General features: G+C 57.9%; 5 protein-coding genes across 5 annotated transcripts in view; 4 read left to right on the top strand and 1 right to left on the bottom strand.

Moving 5' to 3' along the window:
- Nucleotides 1–9: 9 nt before the first annotated feature.
- On the top strand, nt 10–320 carry SPRG_13767 (hypothetical protein; the record flags this gene model as incomplete). Its single annotated transcript, XM_012353522.1, has 2 exons — nt 10–170; nt 194–320. The coding sequence occupies 2 exons, from the start codon at nt 10–12 to the stop codon at nt 318–320; spliced, it is 288 nt and encodes a 95-aa protein (XP_012208912.1).
- A 1,748-nt stretch (nt 321–2,068) lies between these two features.
- SPRG_13766 (hypothetical protein) lies at nt 2,069–5,626 on the top strand (the record flags this gene model as incomplete). Its single annotated transcript, XM_012353521.1, has 12 exons — nt 2,069–2,487; nt 2,536–2,806; nt 2,876–3,425; nt 3,474–3,649; nt 3,723–3,852; nt 3,904–4,307; nt 4,362–4,517; nt 4,569–4,777; nt 4,830–5,015; nt 5,062–5,161; nt 5,215–5,481; nt 5,531–5,626. The coding sequence occupies 12 exons, from the start codon at nt 2,069–2,071 to the stop codon at nt 5,624–5,626; spliced, it is 2,964 nt and encodes a 987-aa protein (XP_012208911.1).
- Nucleotides 5,627–6,613: 987 nt separating this feature from the next.
- SPRG_13765 (hypothetical protein) lies at nt 6,614–8,014 on the top strand (the record flags this gene model as incomplete). The annotated part of the gene is made up of 1 exon (XM_012353520.1): nt 6,614–8,014. The coding sequence occupies one exon, from the start codon at nt 6,614–6,616 to the stop codon at nt 8,012–8,014; it is 1,401 nt and encodes a 466-aa protein (XP_012208910.1).
- Nucleotides 8,015–8,170: 156 nt separating this feature from the next.
- SPRG_13764 (hypothetical protein) lies at nt 8,171–8,502 on the bottom strand (the record flags this gene model as incomplete). Its single annotated transcript, XM_012353519.1, has 2 exons — nt 8,171–8,270; nt 8,318–8,502. 2 exons carry the CDS (start codon nt 8,500–8,502, stop codon nt 8,171–8,173), a joined length of 285 nt encoding a protein of 94 aa, XP_012208909.1.
- A 1,062-nt stretch (nt 8,503–9,564) lies between these two features.
- Nucleotides 9,565–9,998, top strand: part of SPRG_21336 (hypothetical protein) — a gene marked incomplete at both ends in the record, with an annotated part of 1,696 nt that continues 1,262 nt past the window's right edge. Inside the window, one exon of the mRNA XM_012353535.1 lies at nt 9,565–9,984. Coding sequence (XP_012208925.1) covers nt 9,565–9,984 — 420 coding nt within the window. The remainder of the gene's footprint in view (nt 9,985–9,998) is intronic.

Here is a 9,998-nt window from a genome sequence, read left to right as displayed (position 1 = left end):
GTCGCGACCATGTCTCTCGACGCATTTGGCACGATCATCCTTCGCTTGCCGACGCCGTCGCCATCGTCGTCGTCGTCCACGCGACCGTCGTCGTCCACGGCAACACCGGCTCCGTCGTCCATGCCGACACCGCATGCGCCGGACGCCAACAGTCCTTTCCGGGCCATGTCGTACCGACGATGCGCAACAATAGCACCGATGACTACTCCCAATATCGCATCTATTTTGACGGCGCGTCGTCCGAGTCGATCGATGGCTCGCTCGTTGCGCTGCTCGCGCTGCGCTTGGCCGTCGACATGCTGCTCTTCTGGGATGCGTAGAGCATCGCACCCACGTATTTAATGGCTTTGTACTGCGTAGTAGTTCCCACTTTGGGCTAAAACGGACTCGATCGTGTCGCGCCTCGTTTCGTTTTTCGATTCTCAAACTCCGAGCAGACGCACGTTTGGGGCAAACAAGAGTATCTTGGTATCTGCCAGCCTTGGGAGTAGCGTGGTCGGGATCGCTTTGTATCGAGAGGCTATGAGCGCACAAGATACGATGCTCGCCCGTGTGCCTTGACCACGATCTCTTGTCTTCCTCGATTCCTTGAACGGGCTTTCGCTAGCTCGTCGTTCGGCACCAAAAGTGTCTTCCACTTCTTAGACTCGTCCTAGTAGAGTACACACCGTCGACGCTTCATTGCCACAACGAGTCGGAGCTAAAGCCTCGTCCAAGCGACGCGTGAGGAAGGTTTGGTGAAGGCTCGAGCAACCATGGACGGCACAAGAGGAAGGCTCCTACCTTGTCGAGTGCCAACTCGGTGAGGCCCGCCGCTCAAGGGTGAACAAAAATCTTTTTATTCGCATGGGCAATGGAGGTCGAGTGTCGGTACCGCCGCATGGATGCGCAAGAGCACTGGTACCGCGATTGCCCTGCTATGTACTGCACGATGTCCTCACAGAGACTCGTCCAGAGCCCCTTTTGTTCGCGTAACGAAGCTCGAGGACCTTTCTCGGGCCCTTTTTATGAACACGCGTCGATAGTTGTGTTGTGTCGCGGTGACGAGGCGCCATCAAGCGAGCTTGTCATCATCTGAGAGGCACCAACCGTCGGCATGAGAACGTTCCACCGGTCCCATCACGCATGATCTCCGGTGTCTCTGCCGTTCGGTCCAGTAGGTACAGACATCATTAGGCCTGGTGTGTGGCAGACGACTCTGCACGACCACCGGGTGTGATCCACCAATTCGGATCAAGTGGCGTCGTCGCCAGCGATAGATCGAGGAAAAGTGCGAAGCAACGACATGCACGGGCAGTTAGGATGATACGTTCGGCGGTTGTTGGCGTCGTCGTCAACGGTTGATTCTAGAGAGAAGGCGGTCGCGACACAGATCGCCGTGAGAGTCGGCGCCGGTATGGCGTTCTGCTGGTGATGGGCGGGCTGGCGTCAGGGATACTGGTTGTTTGGCGACTGCATTGCAACCCGCCACATCGAAGTTCGAAGGACACGCCATTTCGACGTGCACGCTACGTCGCATGATTTCCCGGTGTGCTCGGATGCCGCCAAGGCGCCCAGAGCCTTAGGACGTCGTCGATCTACCGGTAGAATAAGCTTACGCGACTCTTGCAGTCCACATCATGTATATCGTTGATGCACGAGCAGAACTTGTTGCCCGATACTTCAACACCAAACCTTGACCGCGACCGACCAAGTGCGTAGCTCTCCACCCACGTCGCAACAACAAACACCAACCTGCCGCAGCAACATAAAGGAGGTATTACAAGTAGCTAATAACCAAGGTTGCGATACGAATTGTCGTTTCTTGACGACTGCGCATCGACCCCCAAACTGTCAATCGAAGACGCACTCGAAGATCCCCTTTTCGAAATCGACAGTGGCACACCCAGATCGCTGCCGTCTTTTGTCACATCACTACGCGCGTGTAAAATAAGAAACACACACCTCGTTATACCAACAACAAGTGCATAGCCATTGATTGGCATGTGAAAATCACATTCCCTTTAAAAGAAACGATCGGCAGTGACGCACCTTTGGACGGCGGCAGGCATTCTGGCAACTGGACAGGATGGTACCGCAGCACACAACGCCGATCTCGTCGACGCCGATGGCCAGCATGCCGATGGAGGGCCTCACACCGCTCTCGGAGCACCACGTGACACCGATTCTGGACGCGCCGCCAGTACTGCCACGGTCCATGCGCTTTGGGACACTGCGCGTGGTGGACCACCGGCGGTGGCACTATAGCCTCATGGGTGTGCTCGCCCTCGACTTTCTCTGCAACTGCATCGCCGTCTCCTTTACGTCCAAAGACTCGTTCATCCAATATGCGCATTCGACGCGGCTCGCATCCGCCGCGTGCATGGTTGTCTACGCCGTCGATATGCTCTTGCGGCTCGTCGCGCTGCGCGGTGCAATGACGCGCTCGGGCTTTCTCATGGCGGATGCGATCGCTTTCGTCTTGCTCGGCGTCGGCTTGGTCCTCCGGTAGGTCGACGTCTCGCATGGCAATCTTGGTGCAAGCAGACGTCGTAGATACGTCTTCGCCGACGACCTCAGCACGCTCAAGATTGTCGCCAACGGCTGGACCACCAAGTTTGAGACCAACACCAAGTTTGTGTCCAACCAGGTCGAAATGTACTTTGACACGGCGTACACGGTCCTGCTGGCGGCCCGGATTGTGCTCAAGCCCCGCGCGCGCATGTTTTCCAAGAAGCTCCACACCATTAGCAAGTACAGCTGTAGCATGGCCATCTCAATTGCATCCGTCAAAGCCGCGCTTCGCCACGTGCCCCACATCACCGCGGTAGCATCTTGTCGATTTTCACCAATTTTTAAAAAACTTTTTCTGACATGTACCTTGTGATGATGGTAGGTCGCGATCGAGCAGCTCGACACGGAGCTGCGCATCGTGTGCGGCCGCGACGACGGCGACATGACGCGCGCCGAGCTCTTGGCCTTTCTCGAGCGGGCGCTGCCGTGCCGGCCTCGACACATGACCGCTTCGGCTTTTCTGAGCCACCTTCGCGACATTGATGCCCGCTTTGGTGGGTCGGCGTATGGCGCCTACGACGTGGTGCGGTCGACACTGCAGCACTGGTCCACGCAGTCGGTGGACTTGGCGCTCACAACGTTCGTCGTGCTCGTGTCGGCGTCGATCTTGCCGCTGCTCGCGTATTTCCTGAAGCTGTGCACGGACCAAGGGTTTCCTGCGAGTGTCTGGGTCTACGCGCTCCATAACTTTGACGACTTTGGGCTTGACCAAGGTCTCAGCGTCCACGCGAGCTTCAAGTGGAAGAACCAAACGTCCAACGATAACGGCACGCTCGTGGATCTGCCTTTCGTGCCGTGGCACAGCCTTTTGGAAGGTGTCATTGGCATCCTTGGGATTAGCATCCCGTTTGTCGTCGCAGATTACGCCATGGGTAATACCTCCGACGTCTCTTTCTCTCTGGACTCAGTGGTGCGCGTAGGGTATTTCCAATCGAAAATGATTGCGAATGCGACCAAGCGACTGCAAGACACGCTCTTTGACGTGCTCTTGCGGCAGCCAACGGAGTTTTTCGCCGCCCGGTCCGACGGCGACCTCAACAACCTCTTCCAGTCGGACATTGCGCGCGTCAACGCCATGTGGCAAGCCGTGTTTTGGGTGCGTGGTCGATGTTTCCGTTATTTTTCCGATTTTTTGGCGATTTTCGGACGACATTTCTGCCTTTTTGTAGAATCTCATGAACCCGATCGTATCGATTGTCGTCGGCTTTGTCTACCTCATGTACTCGGAGCCAACGATCGGCGCCATGTCGTTCGCCTTCTCGGCCATCATCGTCACGTCCGGGCCCCAAGGCCTCGCGGGTACTACACCCCTACCCCTACCCTACCCCTCTCCAACCCTCCCTTTCGTAGCGCGCAAGTCGCAGCAGTTTGGCTCGCAGAGTGCGTACGTAGCGGCCGAGTTTCAGAACGCGGTCGCGTGCCATAAAGTGGTGCGTGCGTACCACATCCAGGACCCGCTTTTGACGAAATTTGGCGCCCACCTTGGCGGGCTCCGGCGCACGCAATTCGCCAAAGACTTTTGGAGCGGCGTCGTCCAGATCTACATCGAGTCGGGCATGTTCATCTTTGTCCAAATCATGACCGCGTGCCTCGTGATCAAGGTGTTTCACGGCGACATCACGTCGGGCGATTTCTTCTCGTGCGTCACGATGCTGAACCGCATCTCGACGCCCGTCACGGTCCTCGGCGGCTTTATGCGCGTGGCCATTGGCAACGCGTCGAGTCTCCAGCGCATCGACGAGATCGTACGCAATGTACGTTGTTTTTGAAGCTTTCTTTGCATTTTTCATGGAAACAACAACGCGTAGGCGGCTGTGACGGCTGCCGCCAGCGACGCCGACGACGCCAACAAGCCGGCGCTACCGCGCATGACACACAGCATGACGGTGACCGACGTGTGCTTTCGCTACGATGCGAATGCACCCGAGTACGTGCTCCGGCATGTGCACGCAACCTTTCACAAGGTAGACGACGCTGTTTTCCTTGCGGCCATGGCAGCCTTTACCATGTGCTAGGGCGAGTACACGTGCATCGTGGGCCCGAGTGGCTGCGGCAAGAGCACACTCCTCGCCTGCCTCATGCAGTTTTACACGCCGAGCGAGGGCACGATCTGTGTGGATGGGCTCTCGATTGCGCCCTACTCGAAAGCGAGCTTCCGTGACCAGACCGCGGTCGTGTTTCAGGACGGCGGCGTTCTCAACGGCTCGATCCTCGACAACATTGCGTCCGCTCCTTGTCTCGTGCGTGTTGATGGCTCATACGATGGATGTGGATAGGTATGGCCGGGACGGTGCGACCCGGGAAGCGTGCTTGGAAGCGGCCAAGCTGGCCGAGTGCCACATCTTTGTGGACGGTCTCAAGGACGGCTACAACACGATCATTGGCCAGCACGCAGTCGTCAACCTCAGTGGCGGCCAACTCCAGCGCATCTGCCTTGCTCGCGCGCTGGTGCGTCAGCCGAGGTAGTCGCGTCTCTTTGAAGTTGAACGATTGATACAATGCTGGCAGCCTGCTCTTGCTGGACGAAGCCACGAGCGCGCTGGACCCCGAGACCGAAGCCAGCATTGTGCAGACGCTCGAGCGGCTCGCCAAGCAGCTACACATGACGGTACAATGTTGCGTTGCATTTCGGATTTTTGAATGCTGAGGGGTTTTGAACAGATCGTCTCGGTCACGCATCGCCTCTCGACGGCGCGCAACGCCGACAAGATTCTCGTCATGCAAAGCGGCGCGGTTGTTCAAGAGGGCACGTACCACGAGCTGCTCATGGCACCCAACTCTGTCTTTGCGGAGCTCGTGCGCAAAATGGAGGCGACCGAGGCTGCACCAAGCGTTCACTTCCGCACGCTGGATAGCCCCCGCACGACAGCAACCTTTGATACCCACCGCGCGCTGGAGCTGTTTGGCTCGGATTTAGACGCCCGCGCGGTATGTACAATATCGTCATCGTGTCTCTGGTATCTCACACTTGGGCTAGGTGTCTCGGAAGCGGTCGGAGAACGGGTCGGCGCTCGATGGTCGACGACACACCACCCGGTCCAATGGCGACAACGGCAGCTTCCTCCTCATCTAGTGGCAACGCTAACATGCAATGCATTTTATCTATCTATCTATCTATCTATCTATCTATCTATCTATCTATCTATCTATCTATCTATCTATCTATCTATCTATCTATCTATCTATCTATCTATCTATCTATCTATCTATCGTGCCACCCGGGTTCGCCCCGACAAGGAACTACACATCGTCTGGGCCGCGCGCTTTGGGAAATGACAGAGCTGGATGCGGAGCACACGTAAAACACACAAGCTCAGCTGTCATCTGACAGCGCGTGACGTCTGCAACAGGACGACGCGCCCGCGGTCGATGCGCGTACATTGCTCTCGGTGCTGTACCCTACCCCGCGGCGGGGTAGGGGAAAGGCGGGGTGAGTTTTTACACGCAACTGCCTCGACTGTAGCTTTATCGGACAAGCAGTTTGCATTCTGCGCGATCGTAGTGAGACGATGGTGCATGGAGGCTGGTTTCTTTTGCCGCTTGTGTGGGGCGTGGCAGCGGCGACCGAACGAACGTCGTTGATCGCCGACTGTGCGGACGGCACGCTGGCCGGCGCCCTCGCCCCGGCCTTTCGCCGCGTCCATAGCCACGCCTGCGCAACCCAATTCGGTCTCCGTCCGGACGAGCTCATGGTCTACGACAATTTTACCACGGCCGAGATTGAGGCGTATGCCAATTCGGTCGCGTGCCAGGCGTTCTATAGCGAGGTCATGGACGCCCTGCGCGCGGTGTCGCCGGTTTGCGTCGTTCCGTCGCTGTCATGGACGACCCAGGACATTGCACAACTGACGTTTGCGGACAAGGTGGCGGCGCTTCGGCGCCAAGCAGCTTCGTAAAGTAGCGCAGACAGGCCGTTCCGGCCATGTATCCGTTATCGATTTCGAATAACCGATACTTTTTACGCACATGGTTTCTTATAAAGGATCGGTTTTGCTAAGAGACATACCATACTCAAACTCGGCTATAGGCACAGGTACACGGTAATCGGTTTTGACGCAGGATGACAGCAGCCGCGCAGGTCGCATCGCTACCCGGCGTCGTCGCCATGATCGCGCGCTGTACGTGCTGCCCATACACGCTGCACAACCTACTACGAGCTTTGCCGGCCGATGGCCTCGTCGCGCCGCTCGTGAGCTTTCTCGCGCTCGCGCAGCGCCTGCCAGTCGCCGACCTCTGGCCCTGCCTGCGCGCTTCGGCATGGCTCTCGGACCGTGCTGTCTTTATGGACGGCCTGCGCCTCCTCGCGCTGCCACTGCCGCTGTCGCTCGATTCGTGGCAGGCGGTCGACACGCTGCGCATGCATGCGTCGCAGGTCGCGGTCGTCGCCAAGGCCAGCATGCAAGACGCGGCCAGCTGGCATGGCGCCCGGCTCGTCGCGTGCGCGTTGATGGGCCACGACAGCGACACGGACGCGCATCTCGTCGCCGTCGCTGGCTGGATGCGCTCGGCGCGATCGTTGCGGCGCGTGGACCTGCTGCACATGGCGCAATCCGACACCACCGCCGCGCTCCGCACCTTCTTTGCCGCGCTGCCCACGCAGCTCGAGACGCTTTGCATTGCCAACGCAGGCGACCCGCTCTTCAACACGTTTCTCGAGACGCAGCTCGTGGCCACGGTGACGCGGCTGGCGCTGTGCACGTTGCGCTTAAACTTTTTACACGTTCGCGAGCCGGCGCGGGCGAAGGCCATTGCGGACGCGCTGCATGCGTGCTCGACTCTGCACACACTCGAGCTATCGTACGGCACGGGCATTCTGCAGGCGATGCTCCATCGCCCGCTGCCCATGCGCTTGCGGCATCTGGACATTGCGACGTTCGAATTGCACGACCCAGGTCCGTTGCTACGGGCGCTGCACGGCGCACGGCTCACGCACTTGAGTCTGCGGGACGAGACAGCGTCGCGGCACCACGCTCCAAGCGACGCGGTCGTTCATGTGCTTGCCGTCTTGCCGACCATGGCGGCGATCTCACATGTGAGCCTCACGTTTGTCGAGGCGTCGACTGCGATGGCGACGACACTGTCTCTTGTCTTGCCGCAGCTGCGTCAGCTCGAGGAGCTCCGACTGCGCGTCCGGTGGCGCAATGAAACAATGGCCGAACGTGCACTCGTGCAGTGGCTCGCACCTGTATTGCCTCGTTGTCGTCGACTCCAGCGCCTTGCTCTGCACAATCTGGCGTGGGACGACATGCGCTGGCGCCTTCTGGATGCTGCGCTGCCACACACAATACAGTACCTCTGTCTTGACGATGACACGCGAGAGGCACCGCTCGAGTACAGCTCGGATCGTGTCCAAGTGTGCTGTCACCGACCGACAAGGATGGGGTGCCACCTCCCGCAGCCCACGTGGTGGAAGACGCACGAGTGGGGAGCACCCCGGCCATGCCGCTTCTCTGATACGTGACTACGAACCGTCGAGATAGAATAGACACTGAAGCGATTCTAACACAAGTATATCGCAGTACGTTGTCTACTTCAATATTGGATGTTGCAGGATGCGAGGTGGTTATCCTACCCCTACCCTAACCCGACAGAGCGACACAAACAACAAACACCCTCACTAGTTGAGGATAAACGCAAGAGAGAGTGCTTCCGATACTGTCTCGAGACGAATGAGGCTTGGCGACGACTGATAGGACATGCTGCGAATGGCCTTGTTGCTTGTTGCGCCCGTAGAGCGCTCGTCGGCGCGCCCGCTCTTGGTCACGGTACGTCATAGCGCGCCTTGAGTTTGGCAAGCACCTTGGCCTTGTGCTGGGCGTAGTAGATGCGCGACCGTTGGCGACTCATTTCCTTTTGCTCGGGCGAGAGCTGGCGCGTTGGGGTGCGGTTGCAGAGAGCTCCAAGCTCGACGGTGGCATTGCTGTCGTTGACATGGTGCGGTAGAAACATAGCGGCCGACAGAGCACGAGTGACACTGGCCTCTCATTTGTAGGCTCATTCGCGATGCCATCACAAGGTTGTAATAACGTGGCGTTGCCTTCATTGCCCTTGGTCAACAGCTGCTGGCCGACCCAGATACGCGCCCGTGTGTGATACCATACAAGACCCAAGTATAGGTTTTGGACGCCACAGAATTCGGACACAGAGTCGTACTTCAAAAAGTCTCCAAATGGGTAAACGCAACAACTGGCCGCTCCCCACCACGATGCTCCTGTTCCAATTCAATGGGCATTGTACGGTACCTGGAGTTTGATCACCTCGCGAGTTCTGTGAATGGTGAGCGTCCATGTAGAAACGCCGGGTGCAGACTAATGTCGATGCGGATGATTGCCTCTGGTGCACTCTTCTGCAACCAGCTCCAAGTTGAGCAGTTCCCGAGCGCCCATCCGTGTTGCACCCATTCAAAAAGAACGTTCCATCGTTGCATCGAGAGGAACGAAGAACATCTGAGCGAAACATCGGTCGTGAACAAGTGAGCAAGAGGAAACGTAAGAGATGTGCTATTACTCGACGCTGCAAAATACGAACTGTCGGCCGCGTATTTGCTCCTGACCACTTCAACGTCAACCGACGTTACCGCTCCGCATCGTCGTTACTCGGTTTTTATATTTGGGAGTGAGTCTCGAAATGAGGTAGATATTGAAATCGTGGCTGCGATAGAAGACCTGTCCGAGCGAGGCAATGCCGCTTGCTCGAATGCGTGTCGAGTTGAGCTACTACATATTTACAGCACTATTAACTTGGCGTGCAGCAATGTTGTTTGGACCTGAAACCGGATCTACCACCGTACCACGTGGTATCTGATCATACAGAACCCGAGCTTGAGTCTTCTAACGCCGAACTGATCGACGTCCTATCTTGCCCGGTGTCGAAACAAACGTGAGTGCTTGGTCACCTATGCGACCATGTGCTGTGCCTCAAGGTGCCGTCGTCGTCGTCCTGGCTATCCGGACAGCAACTTCGATCTCCCGCTCTCGCCTCAGTTTGCAACTTGCCTTTTAACCAAAAACGATGCTGACCAAGGAACCGCTGACGACGGAGCGCGTCTCGTACATTGCGTCGTTTGACACGCACGCGGACGGCCACGAGTATGGCGAGACCAAGACGCCCGGCGAGATCGAAGACGGCGCGCTGCGGGGCGGCGATGCCCCCGTGTACACATCGCCCGAGGTGCTCGCGATCCTCTACCAGTACGCGATGGTCGGCATCGTCTACGGCGGCTTCACCGTGATGAAGTACCCGATTCTGACCGGGTACTTTGCGCTCGAGACCAACGTCTTGAGCTCGGCGACCGCGCTCCTGACGCTCGGCTGGTCGCTCAAGGTCGTCTTTGGCATGCTCAACGACTGCTTTCCCATCTTTGGCTACCACCGCAAGCCGTACATGCTCATCGGCTGGTCGCTGTGCGCGCTCTTGCTGGTCGTGCTCGCGGTCACGCCCGCGGG

The sequence above is a fragment of the Saprolegnia parasitica genome (genome assembly GCF_000151545.1).
Source record: "Saprolegnia parasitica CBS 223.65 unplaced genomic scaffold supercont2.126, whole genome shotgun sequence".
Lineage (NCBI taxonomy): Eukaryota > Oomycota > Saprolegniomycetes > Saprolegniales > Saprolegniaceae > Saprolegnia > Saprolegnia parasitica.
Note: the sequence above shows the minus strand (reverse complement) of the source record. Positions and strands in the feature narration are given on the sequence as shown.